This window comes from Antechinus flavipes, chromosome 3 (assembly GCF_016432865.1).
Source record: "Antechinus flavipes isolate AdamAnt ecotype Samford, QLD, Australia chromosome 3, AdamAnt_v2, whole genome shotgun sequence".
Lineage (NCBI taxonomy): Eukaryota > Metazoa > Chordata > Mammalia > Dasyuromorphia > Dasyuridae > Antechinus > Antechinus flavipes.
The window spans coordinates 41,495,054-41,522,680 of NC_067400.1; the positions used below are offsets into that span (position 1 = coordinate 41,495,054).

General features: G+C 36.2%; 2 protein-coding genes across 2 annotated transcripts in view; one reads left to right on the plus strand and one right to left on the minus strand.

The window, feature by feature from the left end:
- The window catches only part of MED12L (mediator complex subunit 12L), a 372,681-nt gene that overhangs the window by 37,781 nt on the left and 307,273 nt on the right, over positions 1–27,627 (minus strand). The window contains exons 26-38 of the mRNA XM_051983280.1: positions 27,215–27,417; positions 26,088–26,276; positions 20,313–20,387; positions 19,983–20,173; positions 18,591–18,752; positions 16,458–16,569; positions 12,002–12,091; positions 10,528–10,637; positions 10,185–10,320; positions 9,282–9,443; positions 6,962–7,324; positions 5,736–5,892; positions 872–1,101 (exon numbers count right to left, since the gene is read on the minus strand). Coding sequence (XP_051839240.1) covers positions 872–1,101; positions 5,736–5,892; positions 6,962–7,324; positions 9,282–9,443; positions 10,185–10,320; positions 10,528–10,637; positions 12,002–12,091; positions 16,458–16,569; positions 18,591–18,752; positions 19,983–20,173; positions 20,313–20,387; positions 26,088–26,276; positions 27,215–27,417 — 2,180 coding nt within the window. The remainder of the gene's footprint in view (positions 1–871; positions 1,102–5,735; positions 5,893–6,961; positions 7,325–9,281; positions 9,444–10,184; positions 10,321–10,527; positions 10,638–12,001; positions 12,092–16,457; positions 16,570–18,590; positions 18,753–19,982; positions 20,174–20,312; positions 20,388–26,087; positions 26,277–27,214; positions 27,418–27,627) is intronic.
- The window catches only part of P2RY12 (purinergic receptor P2Y12), a 58,942-nt gene continuing 40,922 nt past the window's right edge, over positions 9,608–27,627 (plus strand). The window contains exon 1 of the mRNA XM_051983269.1: positions 9,608–9,822. The gene's annotated coding sequence lies outside the window, so the exon portion shown is untranslated. The remainder of the gene's footprint in view (positions 9,823–27,627) is intronic.

Genomic DNA, 27,627 nt, shown 5'->3' on the forward strand with positions numbered 1-27,627 from the left:
GGGAATCCTTGTGCAAAGCAGTGAATACTTTAGAAACATGACTTATTATCTGTTTTTCTTGTTTCCTGAGTTTGGATTTTTCTGCACAAAGGTTTCTTACACACAACTATATATATTAATATCTACTTTCCATTGTTTCCTAACCCAATCCAATAAACAATTCTATTTTTATTTCCCAAATCCAATTTATATAATATAGTAGAATTATCTTTATCTATGTCTCTCTTCTTGAGCCTGTAAATTTGTTTAAACTCTTACTTTTCTTCCTGTATGTATTTTTAAAAGGCTAAAGACTTTCTTTATCCAAAATCCTATAAATTCCACAAAACCTAGCAGAGTTTTATTTATCCTGTAAGCATGGAAGAGTAAGTCAATGAAGCTGATGGGATATTTACGATACTGAAAGTTCATTAGAAGGCACTGTACAGTGAGACAAGCACGAATTAGACCAGATTAGACCCTGACCTCAAGGAGCTTACAGTTTCAAATCAGTATTTTGGTGACAGTTTGCAAGGGCTGAAGGGATAGGGAGCAAGGAAGAGATTAGAACAGAGGGAGAATTAATCAGGGAAGGATCTTGCCCCTTATTTAGTATCTTGTGAATGACAAAAGAATATCATCTACTTTTAAATAAATCTAATAGTATCTGTATATGCTAATAAATCTGAAATATCCAGTTTCTCCTACTGAAGCAATAAAAAATAATGGTGAAATGAATGTACCCATGTACTTTGTATGTGCATAAGCTCGTGCATGTAAGTGCATGGAGAAACACACATGCAAAATGCACGTTACACACACACACACACACAACACTAGCTACTGGAGGGGCTGAGATGCGCAACGCTCTGTGTGTCAGACTGGGACAAACCTGCTGGAAAGGTCTTGTCTGGGCTTGCTGCCTGAGGAGCCGCTGTTGCTGCTGCTGCTGCTGTTGCTGCTGCTGCATGAGTTTCATCTGGATCAGCTGCTGCTGGGATGTGATTGCATGGATGGAGGGAGGTTGCATCATGGTACCCGAACGCCTCTGCAACATGTTTGAGAGGGCTTGCTTTGTGTTGGTGGGGACAAATGAACCCGTGGGATCCAGTCGGGAGCCACCTAGAAGAAATTAAATGTGTAGGAAGCTTTCTTAAGATCTTGTGTACCAGGGCAGCATGCAAATCTCTACCACCACGCTGACTTGTTTTGTCAAGCTTAGATTCAAAAAGAAATTTGGAAACGAATCAAAGAAGTTAACATCTAAACACAAGTTTATGGGTTTCTGTTATTTTATAGCAAAGCAATAGCCCATTTTGCAGAAGTGAAAACAAGGGATCGGGACAGGGGGGACAAAAGGGAATAAAGGACCTAAGGTTAGCCTAGGTGGTTCTGGGACTAAGAGTGGTTTTTGAGAATTCATATACTACAGTTCACCAGGATTCTAACTTTATATATATATATATATATATATATATATATATATATATATATATATATATATATATATATATACATACATATATACATATATATATATAAACTCTTTTTTTTTACAAAACATATATATGGGTAATTTTTCAGCACTGACCATTACAAAACCTTTTGTTCCAACTTTTCCCCTTCTTACCCTCACCCCTTCCCCTAGATGGCAGGTAGTCCAATACATGTTAAATATGTTAAAGTATATGTTAAATACAATACATGTATACATGTTTATATAGTTATCTTGCTGCACAAGAAAGATCAAATCTAGAAAGATAGTAAAAAAAACCTGAGAAAGAAAACAAAAATGTAAGCAAACAATAACAGAAAGAGTGGAAATGCTATGTTGTGGTTCACACTCATTTCCCATAGTTCTCTCTCTGGGTATAGCAGGTTCTCTTCATTACTGAACAACGAACTAGTTTGGATCATCTAATTTTTGAAGAGAGCCACGTCCATCAGAATTGATCATCATATAGTATTGTTGTTGAAGTGCATAATGTATAATGCTCTCCTGGTCCTGCTCATTTCACTCAGCATCAGTTCCTTGAGTCTCTCCAAGCCTTTCTGAAATCCTCCTGCTGGTCATTTCTTATGAATAATAATATTCCATAACATTCAGACACCATAATTCTTCAGCCATTCTCCATTCAATTTCCAGTTTCTAGTCACTACAAAAAGGGATGGATTCTAATTTTTTAAAGGCTAAGAAGATAAGACAATGTGAATACTGGATGGAGTGGGAAACATAATTTCACATTAGCTCTCAGTTTAAGAAATATACTGTTATTAAGGAAACAACTCTCTTATAATGTTCTCCACTATAGAATACAAGAGATTTTCTTCCTGAAATTCCAAACTATGCATTTACAAATTTATCTAAAGGTACAATCTCACTCTCAAGTTGACTAGTTTCCCTCTCCAAGATACATCCAACAGTATGAGATGGGACTTGAAAAACTAATCTGAACTTAAGTGATATTAATACAGGCAGAGGGGATAGGAACTGCACTTGTGATTTTAATGGTAAAGGATTCTAGTTGAAGAGATAGCTTTGACTTTTTTGTTGTTGTTGTTGCAATTTAGAGTCTTAGAGCACTGTCTTGTAAAATTAAATAGAGTCATGATGCATCCATAGCAGGACTTGAATTCAAATCTTCTTAGCTCCAAGGTCAGGTCTCTCTATCCACTATACCACAATGCCCCCAGAAGCATAGAATGCCCAAAAAAAAAAAAAAAAAAGGTTCAGTTTACTCTGCCCAAATCAGAACTCTAGGCAATGCATTTGAGGAAGGATATTGACTGGTCCTGTCATGTCCAGAACAAGAAGCACAGGCTGCGAGAAGAACTACTAGATGATGCAATACAAGAATTAAAGACTATTTTGTCCCAAAGATGCATTTGAGGGAAAGTGGGAAGTGAAGGATGGAAGATACAATCAATCAATAAACATTTATGCAGCACCTATTATGTGCCAGGCATTTGGCAAAAATGAGAGTATGGGGGGCAGGAGGGAATAAAGGAACTCAGTTAGCCTATGTCATTCTAGAATTGATAGAGGGCTTTTGAGAATTCAAATACCACAGTTCACTATGAAACTAACTTTTTAAAGGCTAAAAAAGCAAAGGCAATGGGAATGCTGAATAGAGAGGGACACTTCATCAGGAAGACAGAAAGTCTACCTATGATACTGGGGATACAGTGCCCTGCCCACACAGTTTGGAAGGTCACACCTAACAGGACAGTCTGGCTTTAGAGAGCAGCAGCAAGTCATAGAGAAAATTAATAGATTTTGGCTAAATGTAAGAAAATTTAAAAAAAAAAAGCTTTTTTAACAACATAAGCTGTCCCCCAAAACACAGAATGGCCTCCCTCTGGAGGAGAAGAAATTTCTCCCATGGAAGGTCTTCAGACAGATGTCTTTGAGAGGATTTTTATGTGAGTAGGACTAGCTGATAAAATGCTTCATTTGAATTTGATCCAGGGCAGAGGCTTGCTCTAAAACTCTACTACCTGGAATAAGTTGCTCTAAAACTTATTATCTGGAATAAGTCACTTAAAAAAATATATACTTCAGGTTCCTTTTCTGTCAAAAAAAGGTGCTGAAATGAGGTGAATCAAGGCAATTCCAACAGACTTGTGATGGAAAGTGTCATCCACATCCAGAGAAAGAACTATGAGGACTGAATATAAATCAAAGCATAGAATTTTTTTTTTTTTCCTTCAGAGGCAATTGGGGTTAAGTAACTTGCCCAGGGTCACACAGCCAGGAAGTGTTTAAGTGACTGAGACCAGATTTGAAATCAGGTTCAATTAGCTGCCCTAAAGCATAGAATTTTTACCATTTTTGTGGTGTTATTTGTTTTGCTTGTTTTTTTTCCCTCTTTTTTTTCTTTTGATCTGACTTTTTTGTGTGTGTGCAGCATGACAACTGTAGAAATATGTTTAGAAAAACTGCACATGTTTAATCTATATCAGATTGCTTGTTGTCTTGGTGAGGGGAAAGGGGAAGAGAATACTAGGTTTTATGAAATTTAATGTTGAAAATTATTTTTGCATGTATTTAGAAAAATAAAATACCATTTTAAAAAAAGAGGATGTTGAACTAGCTGGTCTCTGAAGGTTCCTCCTAGTTCTAAATCTATGCTCCTACAACCTCTGAAGTCCTTTCTGGTCTAAGATTTGAAGAATCTACAATTCCATGACAATATCACCCTGAATAAGTAGTAATTAAATAATCCCTGGTTTTATGGCAACTTTTAAATATAGGGCATTTATCATTAATACTCTGAAATCTAATGAGTCTAGCTTAGAGTTGGCACCTAAAGAGCTTTATTAATGAATGTGTGCATAAAAAGTAAAAAGTTTGGCTGTAGGGCATAATTAACTGGCAAATTTTTCATAGTTTAAAAAAAAGAAGAACTTTCACATCAACCTAACACATATTGTATATTTTAGGTTGATTTATTCAATCTTGCTTCTGGCTGGTGAGTCAGAGAAATGGATTAATCATGGAACAACAGGCTAAGCAACATTTCAAAGATTTTGGCCAAAAAGTTCTGGCACACCCCAAAACCAGAAGTAGACAATGTGTTAAAAAGAGAACTCAGCATTTCTTGGCTCCTATTTTTACAACAAACTTCTCACAACCCTGAAAAAGAATGGCTGAGCCTAATATAATCAGAATTGCTTAATATCACATGGCACATGTTGCCTCAGAAAACACCTTCCACATTTTGAAGCTTATCTACTTGAAGTAGAATGAAGTTGCACCTATTAAAAATACTATTCCCATGGGGTTAAGCAATAAGGATAACTATAAATCAGTGAAATAATCAACTAGGACAATAACTATAACCAATAGTCAGACTATTAAGAATAGTGAATAACTGTATAGACAAAAACTAAAATTATACTTTTATTTTAAAAATTGTGGTATGAAAAAGGTATCTAACACACAAGCTGCCCAAGTTATTGAAAAATTGATAAATGCAAAATCAAATAAGTTTAAAATAAATTTACTGGTTTCCATTCATGTAAATATATATGGAATATTTATTTTTCCTTTAAATACTATTAGTCAATATGGGAGAGAAATAAAATATAAGCTCTACTTGAAAGCATCTCAACTGTGCTTTGTTCTAAAGATGACATACATCAGATAACATGTATGATCTCTTTCATTTATACTTAATTCTCATTTGTCCAAGTTATTGAAAAATTGATAAATAGAAAATCAAGTAAGTTTAAAGTAAAATTAACTAGTTTTCATTCATGTAAATATATACTGAATACTTATTTTTCCTTTAAATGTACAAAATACTATATTAGTCAATATGGAGGAGAAATAAAATATAAGTTCTCTCTCAAAACATTTCAACTGTGCTTTGTTCTATAGATGATACACTCCAGATAACATGTACGATCTCTTTCTTTCAAAACCAATAGCAATATATAGTATACACATAAGACTTTTATTTTAAATAACAGAAGAGGGAGCTTGGGAGAAATTCTGGTGTTCTAAGCAATAATGCCAAGATTTCAATAAAACTGTACTTTAAAAAAAAATTCTGTATGAAGGGAATACTATAACCTTTTATAGTCATGTATACAACTCCTTATTCCTTGGAGTAATTATTCAGAATTTAGTGGATTTATTTGGCTATTTCAGATCTACTGAAGCAAAAAAAAATTTTCTGGGGAATGGGAAAAAAAACCCCAAACCTCACTGATAAGAAGAACACGATCTTGCTACTACATCTTTCACATACCTGGTGCAAGTGACTGATTCTGCAGGAAGAAGCCGGGCTGTTGCGGTTGTCCCATGATGTTATAGCCCCACAAAGCCGACTGAGGGTGGTGCATCATTTGTGAGGAAATTGGTGAGTAGTTGGGAGGCACTCGGTATATGTTGTTCTGTGGATATTCCTTCAACATACATGGTAAGAAGAAACGTTATTATAATTCCCATGCTACATGAATAATGTAGATTTTTCTTACAAAGTTATTTGAGACACATCCTCTTGTAGGCTGTACAACTATTTTAAGACAAAGAGAGGAAAGAAAATGCTAGTTCACATGCTTTCTGCAAATCTCTCCTTCTGTTCCAAAAATCAGCTGAAGGGAAAGATTTTAGTTAAAATACATTGTGTTTTGTCCTGCTTTTAGAACATCAAATGACTGATAATGAACCTAAGGCAGTTAAAACACAGCACTCAATTACTAACTTCAGCACTGAAACCAATTCCAAAGAGATCTTATCTTCAATTTTCTGGGCTTACAAAGCAGGGTCCTATTCAAACCATCCCTAATGTGGAGCAACGTGGAAGCAGATGAACATTGCAAGAGTTAAAATTAAAACAACAAGGGGAAGCAAAGGCCAAAAAGAATGTTTTTTCTCCTCTTCACTTTCAAGAGTAGCAATAGAAAATCCTTAGTAATTTTTAGCAGTTTGATGACATTCGGAAAAAGTATTTGTATAAGAAATTAATGTTGAGGTTTTGGCAAATAATCAATGGCTGGGATCAGTTGATACCACTTTGTTATTGTTCAGTTGTGTTTCACTTGTGTCTGACTCTTTCTGATCCCATTTGGGGTTTTCTTGGCAAAGACACTGAGGGGTTTACCATTTCCTTCTCCTGTTCATTTTACATTTGAGGAAACTGAGACAAACAGGGTGAAGTGACTTGCCCAAGTATCATACAATTAGTAAATATCTGAGGTCAAATTTGAATTCATGAAAATGAGTCTTCCTGCTTATGCCCACATGGCAAGTACTTAGGGCTAGAATTCAGGTTCTCAATATTCAAATCTAGTCATCAATTTTGCAATGTACCAGTCACCCAACAGGTCCTTTTGTTTAGTGCTGTTTAAATTACAGGGAAACTCTCTGATAATGCTAGTGTCAGGGTTACAGATGTTTTAGGGCATGTGCTTTAACTACTACATCAGGAATCAATAATTCATAGGAGATTTGAGTGGATCCTCTTATACTCACATCAACTCTTTGATTTGATTTTGTCTTTCGCTTCCTTCCCTTTGTTTTCTTCTCCTCATCGGCTGTAGTTTTTCCCTGATCTGATAGCTCAGCTGATTTTCTTTCTGGTTCCTGAGAGACTGGTGTGGCTGGCTCTTCATCTTCCTCCTCAGGAGGCAGAGGGAGAGGCTCGAGGTAGTAGCTTCGGGGCTTGGGGGTAGGGTGAGTGTGGTAGAGGAGAAGATGATGCTGTTCCTCGTACTTGATCACTTTTCTGTCCACTCGAACGGTCCCAAACCAGGCCCAGGAGAGTGGAGCTGGATTTTTGTGACCCTCAAATAAGTCCCATGGGGATACTTTCTGTTTTGTGGACACTTGGAGACCCTAATTAATTAAAAAAAGTCTATGAAGCTACCGACTAAAACACAATACAGCCAAATTATTAAAAGAACATTATTTCATTAAATAAATTAAATACAAAATATAATCAATTTTTAAAAATTAGCAAATAACTTTTAAGTTATAGTCTCTGTCTCCCACCAAATTTGAGACAATCAGGGCTAAGTAACTTGCCCACCCAGGGTTACACTGCTATTAAGATCATATTTGAACTCTGCTCCTTCTAACACCAGGATCAATGTTCTATGCATTATGGAAATCTCCTAGCTGCCCCACTACTTAGGGCATAGTCACATTTTAAATTTGTGCTCGTACTCTAATACTATGAAGCCCTGCCATGATCTGTCTCTGCACTTTACTCTGGCTATCACCCAACTTTTCCTCCGGGCCTCTACCTCACCTTTGGTTGGACTTAACCTCCCCTTCCAGCCTCATTGGACTTCCAGCCAAACTGGCGTCCTCTCTGATCCTTACTCAGAAGATTCAGTCTTCCATTTCTGTGCTTCTGCAGCAGCCTTCCCCCATACCTGGGGGAATCTCTCTCTCATGGAATCCCTCACTTCCTTTCAAATGCAGCTCAGACAGACACCATTTTCTGCCCGAAACCTTTCCTGTTTTCAGCCACTGGTACCTTTTCTCCCAAACTTCCTTAAACTTAACTACTCTCTGAATATTTGTATTTGTTAACTTTATGTTTATGATCTGTATATTTTTACATATATTTGTCATCTTCCTCATTAGAATGTTTACTCCACTCCAAGTAGGGAGAGACTGTATCATTCTTTGTATTTGAATTCTAGCACAGTGTCTGGTCCACAATAGGGTCTAAATAAATGCTTGTTGATTATCTTGTTCATTAGCTATCTGTATAGATTATCGATCTAATATACAAAATGACATTTTAACTTTTTTTTTGAAACAAAAACGAGCCTACTTTCCCACTCCACCTTATTTCAGTGAAAATGTTTCCAAAACTTCAATAAAAATATTTCTCTGTCCACTTAATAACAAAGGGAGGCCATTAAACAACTATGGATTCATTTGTTACTTAGTTTTGCAAATGCCCCAGTGTTATCAGAACCAAATTTCCTTTAATTTCTTTCCATTAAGGTTTTGATTAACATCACTACAACTCCTTTTCAGAGCACAAACCCATTTCTGCCAGATCTACAGAATGGCTTTATGTTAAATATGGAGAGAAAAAACAAACAAACCAAACATGAAATGATTGATATTTTCCTTGTTGAGAAGTCTGCAAAAGAATTTGTCCAAAATACAACAAAAAGAATATACTCATTATTTAGAATCATAGATTAGACCTGGGAGATAGAATCTAATCCAATTTTCTCATTTGTTTTCAAACAGATGCAAAGATAGTTTTCTACATTCACTCATGCAAAATCTTGAGTTCCAAATTTTTCTTCCTTTCCTTCTTCCCACTCCTCTTTCCCCTAGGTGGCAAATAATCCACTATAGGTTAAACATGTGGAATCCTACTATACATATTTCCACAATTATGTTGCACAAGAAAAATCAGAACAAAAAGGAAGAAAAATGAGAAAGAAAAAAAGCAAGCAAACAACAAAACAGGTAAAAATACTATGTTATGATCTACACTCAATCTCCATAGCTCTCTCTCTGGTTGCAGATGGCTCTCTCCATCACAAGTCCACTAGAATTAGCCTGGACCACCTCACTGTTGAAAAAAGTTCTAGGCAATTCTTTAAGACTTTCAGTTAGAGAAATGGAGTTTCTTCACCTGGGAGTTTCTTATTTTAATGAAAGCACTGGCCTAAGTCCCTACCTCCAAAATCCCTATTTAGTAGAAAGGAAGTCAGATCAGATATTATTTCCATTTTCCAGAGAGAAAAAATATGGAATGTAGGCAAAGCTGGAAAAGAAAGACTGGATAGATATATTTAAAGAAAACATTTACTCTTGCCTGTTTCTTATCTATGGAGTCAAATCCTGCGATTTTGTTGCCTTTTGTGTCAATCAAGGATCCCATCGGCTCACAAGTGATGACATCACAGGTCTGCTTGGGCAAAGGCAGCAGCTGGCGAACTTTGTCGATACTCTCTGACCGCTTGTCACCCAGCTCTTTCTAGAGGAAAAGAGAAGTGAAAAGCAGCCTTACAGGGATGGCTTAAAATAAATGAGGAAGCTTCCTTATGCAATATTTCCTTTTCCTCTGTATGAATGTTCTTAAGAACTTTATTTTATACTGTATTGCTAAATAAGTGTATGTCTGTGTTTTGGAGGGGGGGAAGGAAAGAAAGGATGGGGAGGGCACAGTTAGTTCTGTTTTGATTTTTTTTTCCATTTTTTCAATTCTAGGCAAAAAATAGTAAATGGATAAAAAGCAAGGCACCCTTGGCCACTAACCAGCACAGGGGCTGAGAAATCAGGATACAGGAGCTGATCCCCAAAAAGTTCTCTCACAAGCAAGGGCAGACCACAGGCTCCTCTTGATCACTTGGTTGGTAAGGCAGCTGAGCATTTTGATTTTTTGGGGGGGTAAGGGAAGGGTTGTTCTTTGGTTATGCTTCTTACTGGAAGTGGTAATTTTGATGGTTAATGAAAGACAGCTGCTATCAGAATTTTCTAGCAACATGATCAGATGCAAGAGTGGTACCATCTGTCTAAAACTAATTTTGACTTTCTGCTTATTTCTGTAATTCTTCTCAAGGTACCTTCTGAAAAATTTCTCATTATTCTGCAAAAAGAGAAATACTGTCCAAGGTAGAATCCTGAAGGGATAGGGACAAAATTCAAAGTATGCATACTTTTCATTATTTTTCTTAAATAAATGGGATAGAATAAGAATTATGATTGACAAACCTACTTTTAATTTCTTCACGAGATTCATGTAGGCCCTTTTGTTTTCTTCAGCTCCACCCTGAGAGGAGCTTGACAGGTCAGAGGCTAAGGTTCCATTGATCAGGACACCCAGCATGTCAAGAACTGTGGTGAACAATTCACTAGGAGGAGGGTAAAGATTAAAAATAACAATAAGAAGTTTCATCTCAGAAGAGTAAACAGGACACTCAGAAGTTAGCCAAGCATTCTCAATTGCTTTCTTTCAATGCATAGATGTTTTAATGTACCCAGGAAAATAGGTTGTTGCAGAATAAAAAGAATACACCACACATGCAGGAAGAGAGATTTGAAATGATAAAAAAACATACTTGTTAGTCTGCATGTCAACAGTTCCTGATGTAATTATCTGAAGGAGCAGAAGTGCCCAGTCTGTGGTCCACTGGGTACTTCTTTGCACAGTGTCAAACATTCCTCCTACCTAGCGTGTAAAATACAATAAAAATTTGCATTATAGATAACCAAGAGGGAACACGACCGCTAGCACTCTCAGGTTGGCTGGCTGTCCTGGCCACTCCTTCCCTCCTGCTCTCTCCCTGGCTTCCCTTTCCCCATCGGCCGGGAAAAAGCAGTGAATTGTACAGGAGTTAAGATTCTTAATTTTTGGAAAATGTGAGATAAGGTATAGTAGAGGAGAAAACAGGAGGTCAGTTTGAACTAAAGAAAAGTCTGATTTACAATTTTATAATCAGTATCTCTTGGTCAGAAAGACTGGAGCTAAGCTAGTAAAGCATTTCAAAGCACCTTCCTATTCATTTTGCAGCCAGCAACCACCTCCCTCCTTCCCTTGAGATTGCCTGGCGTAGGATACTGAAACCCACGGAGGTCCCACATCTGGTCAATGGCAGACTAAACTCGTTGCAGCAGCTTTTCATTGTAGGAATCAGCACCCACTACAATGCATTCTTCATTGTCATACCCTTTCTATCATGTTCTATTACATCAAGTTCAAGATCCCCAGGGCAGACAATGTCTGAAACTCCTGCTGTGGTTCCACTAGATCAAGCTCGAGACCCCCAGGGCAGACAATGTCTGAAACTCCTGCTGTGGTCCCACTAGATCAAGCTCGAGACCCCCAGGGCAGACAATGTCTGAAACACTTGCTGTGGCCCCACTAGATCAAGCTCGAGACCCCCAGGGCAGCCAATGTCTGAAACACTTGCTGTGGTCCCACTAGATCAATCTCAAGACTCCAGGACAGACAATGTCTGAAACTCCTGCTGTGGTCCCACTAGATCAAGCTCAAGACTCCAGGACAGACAATGTCTGAAACACTTGCTATGGTCCCACTAGATCAAGCTCGAGACCCCCCAGGGCAGACAATGTCTGAAAAACACTTGTTGTTGTCTCACTAGATCAAGCTCAAGACTCCCAGGGCAGACAATGTCTGAAACTCCTGCTATGGTCCCACTAGATCAAGCTTGAGACTCCAGGACAGACAATGTCTGAAACACTTGCTGTGGTCCCACTAGATCAAGCTCGAGACCCCCCAGGGCAGACAATGTCTGAAACACTTGTTGTGGTCTCACTAGATCAAGCTAGAGACCCCCAGGGCAGACAATGTCTGAAATTCCTGCTGTGGCCTCCTACAGAAGGGAGGCAACACCCCTCCCTCAAAAAAAAGCAACAAAGAAACAAAGGAAGTTGATACAAAGAGATACATAGAATAAACCACTTTGTATTACAGTCAGGCATGGAAGACTGGAAATGAGAATTATTTTCATCTGGCTAATTTCTAATTTGATTTAAGTAATGAGATAAGAAAAGTCCAAATATTTCTCCTACCAAATTAAGACGGAGTTGTAACGCCTCGTGCATCATTTGCCTTGCTTTAACATCATCCTGGTAACGTTCTTCTCTCCAATTGCTTAAAATCTAAGATTAAAAAACCAATGTTTTTTGTTTTGTTTTTCTTTTAGAACTGGATTTTCCTCTTGTATAATACTAAAATTTTCTTTCATTGTCCTCCAAAAGCAAACTCCAGACTCTATGCTGAATTGCTTTTATTAGAAAACAACAATTCTTTTGAAAACCAACAATATTATTCTTATAAGCTCGATGTCTGTTTTTATTTTCTCTTAGTAATTCATGTGTCTCGGCCATTCTTCCTCCTCCTTAATGTAAGGATTTTGGTAAATTTTATTGCTTTTTGGAACTAGGAGCAGGATCAGGTAGAGGAAGCGAAATTCAAATTGGTCACTTTCACTCCCTCTTCACACTTCAGATAAGGGGTTTTTGCTTTTTAAAAATTATTATTATAGTTCTTTATTTACAAGATATATGCATAGGTAATTTTTCAGCATGGATAGTTACAAATCCTTTTGTTCCAACTTTTTCCCTCCTTCCCCCCACTCCTTCCCCCAGATGGCAGGTTGATCAATACATGTTAAATATGTTAAGTTATAAATTAAATACAATATATGTATACATGGCCAAACAGTTCCTTTTTGCATTATTTTTTTTAAGGGCAGCAGAAGCAGTAAAGAGAAAAACCAAGGTTTCCAAAATGTGGCCTGCCCAACAGTCTTTCAGGAGGTCTAGGCCTGCAAAATAAACACTATTTTCAAAATAATACTAAGAGGTTTTTAGTTTTAATTAATGGGACCAGTAAGTGGTGCAATGAACCAAAGGCTGGGTATAGAGTCAGGAAGGCTCAACTCTGAGTTCAAATCTGGCCCCCAATACTAGTTATGTGATCCTGTGCAAGGTCTTGGGGTGCCAGTCCTAGATAAGTCATATAGCAAAAAGGACCCCCCAAATTGATGGACTAAAATGTTGTTTGTTATCTGTGATTCAGCCCCAAGTGCCACATTATCCCTCTTAGCATCAGTGGGAGAAGCAGATCTAGCTTATCTTCTGGGAACAAGATTTGCCAGAAGTGATGGAGAGTCTTGCTGACTGGGTTCAAATCTTGTCTCTGACATACAGGGTAGTTTGTCACTGAGTCAACCTGTACTGGCCAAAGAGGTTCCTCACTGGGACCAGAAGTCCGGTCCCAGTTCTGTATTAGTCTATCCAGAGACACAGTTGTATTTTGTGTTTAATCAAGGATCATATTCTTGAATCTTCCTAAATAGAGAGTTAATGCATTCTGGAGAGTTTCCAGCCACTATATGCTAAAATCATTTTCAGCTATGTCTGATTTTTTGTGATTCCATTTGGGATTTTGTTGGCAAAGATACTGGATTGTTTCACCCCATCTTTTTCTTGTTCTATTCCAGAATTTGTTTTGAGGTACTATTTTATGATCACTTGGAGGTGAATATGGAGAGTTACAGCAACTTACTGCTTTCTCTGCCCTCCTGGTACCGGGAAATCCCTCTCATTTTCTTTGCAGAGATATTGCAGTGATTTACCATCTTTTTCCAGTTCATTTAAAACTGAGGAAATTGAGAAAACAGGGTGAGGTGATTTGCCCAGTATCACACAAGTAGGAAGTGTCTGAGGCCAGATCTACACTCAGGAGGATGAGTCTTCCTGATTTCAAGTGTGTTCTCATGGTGAATAGAGAGATGATGTCAAAACCACAATTTATTCTCTGAGAATTTGGGTAATGTTAAGAATAAAATATAAGAATATAAATGTTAAGAAAATAAGAATATAAATTTGATAAGGAATCCAATAGAGGACATAAAATGGATAAAGTCAGACAATTGCAGAAACCACATACTCAAAGTGCAGTGATAACTACAAGTAGCCTTTTTCTTCAGTCACTGTCAAATCAAGGACATTTTTATACTTTTTAAAAATAAAAAAATAAAAAATTTTAAAATTATTTAGGACTGCAGCTCCCAAGAATATATGAAAATGCATTGCAGATGAGATTAGGGTTTTTCCCAAATTTATCTGGGAACTAGAGTATTTCCCAATTCCTTATCTTGCAGAGAATGTCTAAGCTATAATTACTGTAACATGAGATAGAACCTAATTTAAAAGGACTGAGAAAAGGCCATTAGATCTGGCAAGGAAAAGATCACTGATAACTTTAGCAAGGGTGATTTGAATTGCATGACGAGGGCAGAATTCAGATTGCAGAAGATTTAGAATGAAGAGGAAGGAAAGGGAAGACAAGGAGCAAATATGGTATATTCTTTGATACTAAAAATGTCAACATTCCAGATTTTAAGATAATCAGAGGACAAGACAATTCCAATAGATTTGGAATGGAAAATGTCATCTATACCCAGAGAGAACTAAGAAGACTGAACGCAGAGCAAAGCATACTATTATCACTTTTTTGGTTGTTTCTTCATTCTCCTGGTTTCTTCCTTTTGTTCTGCTTTTTCTTTCATGACAAGGCTAACATGGAAATATGTTTTAAAGGATTGTATGTGTGTAATGTATTGCTAGTCTTGGGGAAGGGGGACATAAAGGAGAGAGGAAGAAAAACATTTGGAATGCAAAATCTTTAAAAAAAGAATGTTGAAAACTATCTTTATATATAATTAGAAAAATAAAATATTATTTTAAAAAAGTTATCTAGTCTAAGCAAAAAATAAAATAACTCAATTCGGAAAAAAAAATAGCATAACCAAATTAAACACCCTATGAGACTAAGCCTCTGCATTAATATCTGGAAATGAATTTAGGAGATGATCAAATCCAATCTTCTTAGTTTAGAAAGGAGAAGGCAAAATCACTGTCATTTTAAATAGCAGTAGAATGTGAAATAAAATCAAGGGTCCTGAATCCCTGCGTAGTGCTTTATTCAAAATCCCACCCTATCTGCTTCCATGATGATTAAGAGGTTTTTTGATGGCTAATTTAACATTTTAGCTTAAAAATTAGGGTTTTCAGTGATTCAGCTCCTCTGAATCAGGTTCATCTGAGTTATTAAAATTGTGGTTCTAAACCTATTCAATTTCATACCAGCTTCATGAACCTTATTAGGCTGATTCCACTGAAGTGGGAAAAAATAAATAAAAAGGCATTTTTTAGGCTTCCATCTACATGTCATCTTTTTACACATACATAGAAAATTGATTTTTCTTGTGCAGTATGATAAATGTGAAAATATATATAGAAGAATTGCACATATTTAACATGTATTGGATGACCTGCTGTCTAGGAAGGGGATGGGGTGAGAGGAAGGGAGGGAGAAAAATTTGGAATACAAGGTTTTTGCACGGGTGTATGTTGAAAACTATCTTTGCATATATTTTGAAAATAAAAAGATATTAAAGCAAAAAACACATACACACATAGATCAGACTTTGCTTCCTTCCACATGATGAGCTATATTATTTGATCATTAAGATTATCTGCAGTTTATATAATTAATCAATCAGTTACCAATTTGATTAATCATTCTGATTACTGAGTATCTATAAATGGAATCAAACTGAAATCAATCTGTATCAAGTTGCATTATGGTTAGGATTTTAAGCTAGGTAGATTTGTTAGCAGAGTATTTTAATTTTATTCATTAAAATTACAATGAACTAGTCAGATTTTAAAAGTGTTTTTCTAACAATACCTACATTTTGGCATAATAAAAATCACAATGGCTAACATTTATATGTACTTTTATATTTATAAAATTCTTTACAAATATTATTTTACTGTATCCTTATAACATAATTCTGGGTGGCAAGTGCTAAGATTATTCTCATTTTACATGAGGAATTATTTGTTCAGGATCACAAAGCAGAAAATGTCTGAGGCTGGATTTGAACTCAGGACTTCCTGACTCCAGTTCCCATGTTCTACCTGCTGTATTACCTGTTGTAGTTTATCTGTTTTCAGTTTTATCTGACTCTGTGATGCCATTTGGAGTTTTCTTGGCAGAGATACTAAAGTGGTTTGCCATTTCCTTTTCCAGCTCATTTGGCAGAAAAGGAAACTGTGGCACACAGGGTGAAGTTATTTGTCCAGCATCATGAAGTTAGTAATTATTTAGTTAGTGATTAAATCCTGCATTTGAACTCAGGTCTTTTTGATTCATACTCTATCCACTTTGCCACTTCACTATCACAGAATGACCTACTTGTCTATAACTGGTTTTCTTTGTAATTTATTTCAAGCATTTAAAAACACTCATCTGAGAAAGGGGTCCATAAGCTTCTCCAGAATGCTAAAAAGTTAAGAATCTCAGCTTTAAAAAAAAAAGTGGCCTGAAGGGAGTGAAGAGGGGTGATTCTGTCCTTGCTGAGGATTTAAAATCCAGGGTTCAAAAAAACAAAGAGGAATTTGATGATTGAAATAGCAGTTTGGCCAGCTCAGTATCATACATCTCTGTTACCTGATTAACTTGGTTTTGCAGGGATGTTAGCAGTCCTTCTCGTTGCTCATCTTGTCCTTTAAGGCAGGTAAGTACCAAGGAGAGGAAAGGTTGCTGACTTAAGAGAGACATACTAGAAAGGAAGCAAAGGAGAAGATTAAATTAGGAGAATAGATTATCACTTCCTGTCTCACCATAATTCCTTCCTTCTGGTTGTGGCTTTTATTTGCTTTACGCTTAAAAGAAAAAAGAAGAAGGAACTCAGATGGAGTTTATAGTAATCACATCTTTGTTAATAAGATTTTAGAAGCAGTGCATTAGTATCAGTAGTTTAATATGTCCCAAGATAGCAGAACATAAAAGACTCATTGAATTCCTAGTGAGAAGGGCAGGCAGGATAAGTGGGAAATTAGCATGGCACTCCAATAAACAGAATTGAAAAATTCACATTCAAAATATTATGGAAGAAGTCACAGTCAGATTAAAATTGAGAGAATATTATATTTTAGGGATAGAAAGGACCTTGGAGAGCCAGTAGTTAACAAAGATTTAAATTTAGGGCTCTAGTCTATTTACAAAACTATAAAACCAACCAACGTCTCTTTGCAAAAGCTCATTGAATCTGATTACATATTCTTCTGAAGACCTGCTTAACACACATTACTAGGTCAGTGTCCTCAATTCATTCTGAAAATAAGACCAAAGTTTAAACGTCTCTGCACTGTTTCATCTTGTTCAAAGAATGTTCAAAGGAGGATTGATTTAGAGCGAACCACTATTGCAACCGTCTCATTTAACAGACGAAGCAACTGAGATGCAGAGAGATAATTACCTCAACATGGCATAAAGAAAATGGTAGGGCTGGGGTTTGAACCCAGGCTCATAACTTCCAAATGTGTTAGCCTTCTAAACTGTATAATAGGAAGAGGCAACATCATAGCGTAAAATTCTAAGCTTGGATTCAGAATACAAAGATCTAGATCTCATTCATGGGTCAATTCTAGATTGCAATGTCCCCATCTATAAATTTGTCATAATAATCTTCACACTCAGATTTTTTATAAGAAAACATTCTATCCATAGAAAAAGAACATTAAAAACTCAAATTTGTACTTTAATATAAAATCATTTTAGAATTGACATCGCCCTATGTGATGAAATGAAATACTTAGTGCTCAATAAAAATTGGCTGCATTGAATTACAAAGCAAATTAAATTTAATTAAATTTGAATTACATCATTCCTAGAGAGTCCATTGACACACAAGTGTGGGGTTGGTGTTAGTAGTACGGTGAAAGTGATGAAGGAAATATCAAATAACTTTTTTTCAGGCAAAATGATGTGAAAAATATTGTCAAGAATGTTGTCACAGCAGGGACGGGGAATGGTAATGAAATTTCTTCCAACTGTAAAATTAGCATCCAGATTTTTTTCCAGTGGTAATAATAACAACTCACATTTATACCCTTCTTTCAGGTTTAACAAATACTTTAATGACTTTAAATCCTTGACTTCAACAGTGTACAGAGGGCTTACTTTTACTGTGTTACTGGAAAGTGACTTGTCCATCAGTATACGGTAAATGTACGCTGCATTTACATGGTACAATGAATAGGTTAGAGACAAGAAAACCTAGATTTAAACCCTGCCACAGATACTATCTGTGTGACAAAGGGCAAGTCACTTAAATTAAGCCTCAGTTTTCAAAATGGAATAATGAAAGGGCTTCTAGTTCTTTCAGCTCCAAAATATATGACCTTACGATCTTCCACCGGCTTTGGGGTACTAGATGGAATTCTTTCTTGCCTTTAGTCTTAGGAATATTTATTTCTCAAGGAGAGTGTCATTTTTGCAAATCTAATTACTTTAAATCATCAAGAAAAAGAAGAAGTGAGAACAATACAGGGAAGTATAAGGTTGAAGACAATTTGAGTCATGGTGCAGTTGAACCATTGATGATTCAACAGTTGCAAGGAGTCCCTATGATCTATAGGAGTTCAGAGCTCCAGAAATTTCCCTTCAATTGGGATCTCTGACCCTGAGGATATTGCAGTAAATCCTTTTCGTCAATCGCTGTCTGTTGGAGGTCAGGCTCCTTGCTGTCTGTCAGGGATTTGGAATTCTGATGGAAAGAGGCATTCTATCCAGTCTTACCTTTTTTGCTTTTGTCTATCTCTTTCCTTCTTTGAGGAAGATCCCAAGTGCTGTCCTTTTTCCAGTTCTTCCCCAGCAGCTTTTAGCACCCTACCTTGAACGGAAGTGGGCAGCTTTGCAATGAGGGGTGCTACCAGCCACACACCCCTGCGTTCAGAAGAACTAAAAACCACAAAAAAATTGTAAATCATCACATTCTAAATGTCACCTTCCTTTCCTCTGCTATATTCACAATGGAAACCCAAAGCTAGAGCCCTAGTTAATTTAACTGTCTGGGCCATTTCATGATATTAACAAGGGGCTTTCCTGTCTGTCTTTTGTATTTTCTGGACAGTCTCTTGTACATAGAGGGTACTTAATGTTTATTGAATTAAATTAAATCTTGCCAAACAAACATCTACCTTCATCCACTCTGATGGAAAATAAATGTAGGAGATAACAGTAATTACTAGTTGGTAAAATACTCAAAATGTTTTAGAATATATGAGAGGAAAAATAATTAAAAACAATATTAGGAAATGTTTTTGTTTTATTCCCCATCATCATGATTTTTTTTTTTCAGAAACTGAAATTTTCAAATTCTCTTTCATATGCAGAGTAAACTCTCTGTAGCACAGGCCAACAAATTCAACCAACTAGTCAGTTTAAAAGAAAGTTTAAATGCATATTTATTTAAATACTTGGATTTCACCAGACTGGGAAACTCCTTTTTTGGAAGCTTCCTCATCAAAGCAGACTGTAGTCTATGTCTTGGTAGATAGACCTTTAAAGGTGGCCAGAGAGGCCCATTGAGGTGAGGGGATTTCTTAAAGGGTCATAGAGCTGGTTAAGTGTCTGATGTCAATCCAGATCATCTGATCTCCACTGTCATCATCCCTCCCACCATGCCTTCAATTTCATGTTTTAACACAGATAATGAATTTTCAAAAAATTAACAGAGAATAAATGTACTGCCTTGTAAAACAACAACATAGATTTTTTTTTTTCTCTTGAGTGATTTAGCCATTCAATATCCTATAAATACCCTGTGGGAGTAGAAATGCATGCATCATTTAAAAGAAACTGCAGGGATACAAGCTAGGGGAATGACAATAATTGGTATTCAGTCAAGAAATCCAAAAAGCTTAAGTTAATATTGGTTTTTAAGCAGTGGTTCCAAGGCACCAGAATTCCTAAACTTGAATTCTTACTTAAATCCCTAAAGTATTATCTATCAGTCTTCTAGAAAACCTTTGTGGGGTAAATATAATTAGCCATTTTATTTCCCAAGTCATGCCCCTTTTTCCTGAAACGGGGTGGTTCACTTCTAGTTACCAGTCATTTCTACTACAACAATCAAGATTTGTTACGTATCGCGGAATACCGTAGGGAAAAAAAGCCACAGAAAAATACCTTAAGAATGCCTTTTTACCATTCTGCCTTGTGTTACTTGTGTCGCCATTTCCAATAGCATTTGGATTGAAGAGGCCTATACCAGAGTTAGAAGAGTTATTGTTTAAGTCAGCGGATTGCTGAAACACTTCTATTGTCGTCTTTGCAATATTATCCAACAAGCAGTTCATTTCAGCCACAGACCCAGAACCCTACAGTAAAACATAAGTAAGCTAGCACACTCACGGCAAGTTTCACCAAGTCCAAGACCAAACCCGACCCCGAACACGTCGTACTTGATGTGAAATCGTTAGATTGAAAATAAAGGTCGAAAAACAAATCAATACTCACAGGCTCCTTCATGCATTGTTTGATCATTAACTGGAGTTCCAGCCAGGACTGTCTGAGAGTCCATTGGTCTAGATTCTGGGTAAAATTTATGGAATTAATATACATTATAAATATTTCACAAGTTAACATTACTATTGCTTATTTATCTTAAAATAGGTAATAAGATAGCATCACTTCATTTTACAAATAAGGGAATTAAAGCCCTGAGAAGTTACGGGAAGTTCCATCACATAGGAAGAGGTAGAAATGGGTATTGATCCTTGATCCTATCACTAAAAAAGCCCTGCTAAGTAATCATTTAGATCAAAGTATTCCTTTTCCCATGGATTAAAAAGTTTATTTAAAGGTTAAAATGTTCTAGAATCTGTCCTGTCTTTAATTTACTAAATAATATTTTGGAACAACTTATCTATTCTAAGTCAAATCATATCTCATCTAGTGAAATTCTGATAACTCCTGATCCGATAAAATAGCAAACAAGTCTGGCCTTTCTAAGCAGGTGCCATATGATACAAGAGTCCTTTTGAGGTCTGTGGTAGTTTTAGGAAAATAAGATCTACTGTATATTCTTTATTTGTGATTAATGGGAGATCCATTATCTCCAAATGATGAAGAGAAAGGTATAACTGAAAAGTGCTTTGACTTTTCTGTAAACACTTTAACTTTGTGATTCATGCTTTGCTTAAGTGAATGTTAAAATCAATCATTTGGTCATTAAGTACTAAGTGCCAGGTCCATACAAACAGAAAACAAAACATAGTCCCTGCCTTCAAGGAGGAGGATTATAACTTTGTCTATTTGATTTATGTACCAAATGACAGGTGTAGGAGGTGGAATGGTAAAAAGGGATGGAACCAAGAACTATTTGGAGTTGCCTATGCTAGGAATTCAGGAATAAATTCTTCCCTAACCCCATCCTGCTCCCCTCTTTATATGTTACTCAGATAAAAATTCTAGAAAGCATTATCATAAAGAAAAAAATAATTCAGTCTACTGATCAGCAAGAGTTTAAAATTTCCATGTGGATTTTAGTCAATACCTTAGCAATAATTATAATAATACTCTATATTTGTTTGGAACAATGTTTTCAAAGTGTTTACATATATGTTGTTCTCATCTGATCCTCCAAATTCACTTTGAGTTGAATTGAGTGGAAATAATTTGCATTTTGCTGAAAATGAAATATAAACACAAGAGTTGCCCAAAATTATGAGATGTTCCTTAGTCATAGACCTGGAGCCAGCAGGAACCTTAATAACCTCCAGCCCAAGCCCCTTGTTTACAGATGAGGAAACTGAAGTCCTGGGAGTTAAATTAGACCCAAAGATACATGGAAAGGAAGTGGCAAACCCTAGAACATAGGACTCCTGACTCCAAGATCAGTGTTCTCTGCAATTCCCCTACTATTTTCATTGCTATTAACACTGGAGAGATTGTGGTCACATAAACAATATGAAATAGGATGTCAGAAAATGTCATCTAAGTTCAAGGGAAATACAGTGATAATTACTGAACAACAACATTTCTTAAACACTTAACTATATACTGGGCCCTGTACTACATGACAGGAATACAAAGAAAGGCCCAAACTGTCCCTTCTCTCAATCAGTTAAAATTCTAATGGGACAAACAACATATAAAGAATTATGTATGGAAAAGATACATTCAAAGCGGATGGAAGGTAACCTTAGCAGAAAGGGAATTTCTGGAAGCCAGAACAACTAAGAAAAGGAAAGGAGAGCTGGAGTGAAAATTTGAAGCAAGTCAGGGATCCTAAGAGGGAAGGGTAAGGAAGGAAAGAATGTCAGACATGAGAGACAGCCCATACAAAGGCAAAGAAATGGAAATAGTGGGAGTTGTGTCTAAGAAATAGCAAATGGGGTTAGTACAGTTGGACTGCAGAGTAGTAGAGAAGAGGAAAACTTGAAAGATAAAAATAAATCAGGAATTTATAAAGCTGTATTCTTAAAGTTTTAAATGTAACAAATGATAGAGCATTTTGAAATAATAATTATTATAATTATTATTATTATTTAAAGCACTGTAACTGGCACAGAGTTGACTCTATACAAATGACAGCTATTAATGTTATTAATGTTGTTAGAATAAAATGAGAATAATATTTGTAAAGTGCTTAGCACAGCACCTGGAACATAATAGGTGCTTAATTTTTTTTTATTAATATCTTTCAGATAATTTCTAATAGAGTATAAAAATAGTTAAGATATGATATATAGGAACAATTTTCTAAATTAGCATTGATGTACATAGTAGGTGCTTACTAACTCTTGTTGAAGTTGAACTGATGTTGACATGACTCTCACAGAAAAGTATTAACCCCAAAACTTAGCAGGTCAAAAATTGGAAAAGCTGTTAAGCGACAGCTGCTTTGTGGACATTTAACTTCCAGAAATCCTTTCCTTTCAGCTTCAAAAAAAAGAGCCATATGTCCTTTCTAATAAGAACAGGATGAATCTGTAGCAAAGTGAATGAAATATTGCAATGTTGGTGGTCTTGTTTTTTAGAATGCTGTTATGTTTTTCCCCTTTATTTTCTCTTTGAAAATATATGTATGTATGTATATGTAAAAGGAATATATTCATATATATTCCTATATAAGGAATTCCTTAACTCAGTGCCATTTCCTGGAAGTCTGCTTCATGTCAGGCATTCTGGGACATAAAAATACACAGACATATACCACATTTTGTACCTTAAAATGGTGTACTCCTATCAACATAGGGGTGATGGGGGATTAAAAAATACAATACAGAATTTATGAATGCCGTAAAAGAAATGCAGTTCTGTGTGTACTGTGTATATGAATGTGTATATAGAAATAGATACAAGATACAGATATATAGGAATTTCTGTGACAGATGAGAGGAATAATTAATTTTTCTACACTTCTATTTTCTCATTTGTGCAATAACAAAACATGTCTAAACCAGATCCAAAGTCCCTTTTAGCTCTAAAATCCTGAAATGAAGGAACTTGGTGAATAGGCTTTATGGAGGAGACAGCTTTGGTGATGGTCAATTTTTAAAGGAAATAAAAGAATTTCAAGAAGTAGGAGAAGAAGGTGGGAGACTGATATCCCATAGTAAAGCATGAAGAAGACAAAGGATTCTATTTGGCAAATGGTGAAAAGCTGAATTTGAGTCTGAATCTAACAAGATAGTTGATAATTCCTTAGGGTACCGATCCCACAGAAGAAGGAGAAATACGGACAGAATTTGCCATAGATGAACTGGGAACTGGCTGAATAATTGAGCCACATGGTGGGCTGTTTTAACAAATTGATGTCAATTGAAAGAAGGCATTGAGATAAGAGTTCTTAACTTTTTTGTTGCCATGTGAAGCATGTTGACTTCTGCTAAGGATAATGTTTTTAAATGAATGAATTCAAGTTCATTCATTCAATACATGAGATTACAAAAGAAACTAAATATAGAGAAATATAGCTATCAAAATATTTTCAAAAAGCAAATTCACAGATTGCAGGTTAAGAACCACTGATCTAATACATTATTACAGGGCTCTTGGTGCTGTTTATTATTGTTCTTGAGAATTTCCAATAAAGAGTATACTTAGTAAATCTCTTGGGTGATATAGAGATGGGAAGGAAGCATACAAAGGATGATAGAATCTTTATCCAAAAAGTTCTCAATATAGTAAAGTAAGGGCACATCTAATGAGATGAAATTTAACAGGAGCAATGTAAAGTCTTATATTTAGGCTCAAAAAACTCCAGACATATCTTTCTAGGTGAAGACATATTAAAAAAAATTCATGTAAATCATGAAGAAATGAGTGTTTTTAATGAATGACAAGTGACTTTTGTTAGTTAAAAAAAAATAAAATAAAATAATGCAATCATAGGCTACATGAAATGAAGAAATTTGTACTAGACTTGGGAAATGACAGTCCCATTCTACTCTGCTCTGATTATATTTAGAGGGCTATTTTTTAGGCAAAGTAAGACCAAGAGAGGATTAAAGAATACAGAAGCCATTCTTCAAGAGTAATGATTAAGGAAATTTGGAAGGATGAAAGGGGAGCCGCCATCAGGCTAAGATTGTTGTCTTTTAATGTGTAAAGGGTTTTCATGTGGAAGACAAATTAAAATCATTTTGATGGGTTTCAAAGAACAGAAATGGGGCCAAATCGTTGGAAGTTACAGGGCAGTAGACTAGAAAAACTTCCTAAATAGAATGGTAGACATCCCAAGGAAATGAGTTGTTGGTGGTGTTGTTTTTAAATCACTGGAGATCTTCAGGGACAGTATGGAAGATTTTTAAGAAGTTTTTAGGGGGAACTCATATACTCATTCAGGTACAGGTAGGATTAGATGAATTCTAAGACTTCTCACCAACACTGACAACTAAGAATATCAGAATCATAGAATTCTGAAATTTTATGGCAAGAGTGGAGGATACAGTGAGAATAGCAGGATTTGGGACCCATGAGACAGATTCAAATCTTGGCTACAACAACTTATTTAGCTACAAACCACAGGCAAGTCTCCTCATCTGTAAAAAAAAAATAGGGAAAAACCCTAATTCATGAAATTGTTGTGGGGAAAGTATTTTGGAAACTACAGAGCTATCATCATCAATTTATTCTTGATCATCATGGGAAGCTGAAAGTCTGTGAGCCAATAGAGAATAGAAGGTGTCCTGGACTTGGGGAACATCCACATGTTATCCTCTGACTCTCTTAGAAGTGTTTGATATAGCACACTGTAACGACTGCTGAAGGTGTACCCAAAAATAAATATAGAACCTCTTTGAAGTTAAATGTCAAGTCTTTGCTGCTACAAGCTATGTAATAAAATATAATCTATTATTATTATTACTATTATTATGCCGGGAGAGTCCCAGAGGTAGCTAAAAGGCTCGATGGACCTGGAATCAGGAAGCTCTGAATTCAAATACAGCCTCAAATACCTACTGTCTCTGTCTACTGCGACTCTGATCAAGTCCTTTAATCTTTTTTCTTCAGCATCCTCATCTCTTAACATAAGAATAATAACAGCACTTAACTCCCAGGAATGTTGTGAGGATAAAATGAGATAACATTTGTAAAATGCTTTGCAAACTTTAAAGAGTTTTGTGAATTATAGTTATTATTATCATTACTTTATATTTACTTAGCTTGTGCAGTAGAATATTACCTTTGTGCGAGTAGGGACTATCTTTTTTTTGTGGGGGGGGAGGGGGGTGAAGCAATTGGGGTTAAGTGACTTGCCCAGGGTCACACAGCCAGGCAGGCTTAAGTGTCTGAGATTTGAACTTGGATCTTCCTGACTTCAGGCCTGGTGCTCTATCCACTGCACTACCTAGCTGCCCCTGTCTTTTTTGTCTTTGAGACAATATTTCTTGTACTAGCATACAGTAAGTGCTTAATGAATGCTTATAGACTCAAACTCAAAGTTTTTGCCCAGTTCTTGAAATGGGGGCTTATAGAGATTGGCCAGGGTGGAGGTTAAAAAACTTTCAAAATATAAATAGATTCTTCAAATGACAGTCAGCACCTCTAGTAAATCAATGAGCTTAAGAATATCTTTGCTTGAATTAAATAGAGTACCACTCTGTTAAAGTGAGAATTTGGAGACATACAGAGACTCCAGCTGATTTAAATCAAAAATGGGTTCACTAACTGGAAAAAGAAGAAAAAGGAACTTCTGGGTGTTGTTCTAAAATAAGGAAAAATATGTCTAAAAATGTATCACACATATCATTGGCAGAGTTCGAACAAAGGTACATCATTTACCTGAAGGATGCGCTTAATATGTTGTCTTTGGACATCATCACCCTCTGTACATTCTTTGATGCCATGAGGATAACAGATCAGCTGTAGCAATTTCTGCGCTTGTTTGTGTGAAAGAACAGGGTCCAGTATAAGGTCCTTGTCTGTACACAATCTCTCAGGCTCTTTCAGACAATGTTCTCCAACCCATTCCTGGAAAAAATGCAATAGGAGGATAAGAGACCATTATTCACACACAGACTGGCTGGCAAGACAATTGCCCAGTCCGGGAATTGAATTCACTGAGCTGGAGATATTCCATGGAGCATAGATTTAGAGCCAAAGAATCCTCCAAGAACCAAGACTTTAGCTTCCTCATTTCAAGGGGAAGAAACCAAGGCAAAGGGTGATTAAGTGACTGACCAAGAATAACATGGTTAGGAAAGTATAAAAGGCAAGAATAAATTCAAATCTTCTTAATAACTCCATATCCTGACAGGAGCACATCCATTATGTATTCTTAATTAAAAAGTTTTCATATAGGTATTTGATATATGATAAACAAATAGTATAGTTCTTTCAGAGTTAAGACTAAATTTAGATATTTTTTCTTTTAAATTCCACTAACAAGTGGAAAAAAATTTAAAAATAGCAATAATGAAAAAAATGAAAATTACCTTATATTGCCTTCCCTTTCCAAAATGGAAGGATTGAAAAAATATCTTTAAGGTTCTACATGGAAATTTAAAGTATACATATTTGTTTCTTGTTTCCCTCATTACACTAGCTTCTCAAGGGCATCTTTTGCCTTTCTTTGTACCTCCTGGTACACAGCAAGTGCTCAGTAAATGCTTATTAGCTGATTGACTTCTAGGAATTATATTTTTAAGCCTTGTAAGAATGCCAGTTGTCTTATGGCTCTGGGCTGATACGTATACTTTAGATAGCCAGAGGACATAAATGTGGTTGGGAGTTAAATGTACCACTGTTTGAAGGAGCCATTGCTAAATTCAAGGTATCAAGATAGGGATACCTAGGAAACAGACAGAGCAAAAATGCACAATGAACAAGCACGAGGGCTGCAAAGAGAGCTGCTCTCTTATAAGGGCACCTGAATACGCAACACACTTGGATGGAATCTGGAAAAGTACCTGCTGGCAGATCGTTCGTAGGACGTAGCGAGCGTATTCGCTCAAACTGGCGGTTTCTATGGAAACCACTTTCCCACATGGTTTCATGGATTGCGAGGCATTCCAAATATCCTCATCATTCATGTCGTCAAGTAAGCCCCTCATAGTGAAGTCCTCACTTTTTAAGGCGTTAGCGTTACTGTTGCTACCAATTTCGGCATCTCCTACAGGGCAGAAACGCAGAAATGGTCCAATTAAACATGGCGCCAAAATTTAGATTATAAGTTAACATTTCTCTCTTCAAGTAGTTAGAAATCACAAATTTTAGACGATACAACAAGTTATGAAGGTATAGAAAAATGTTCTGACAAACAGTGAGAGAACCTTGAGGGTTTTCTAATAGAAATGGGGGATGGGGGGAGAAGATTCTGCTT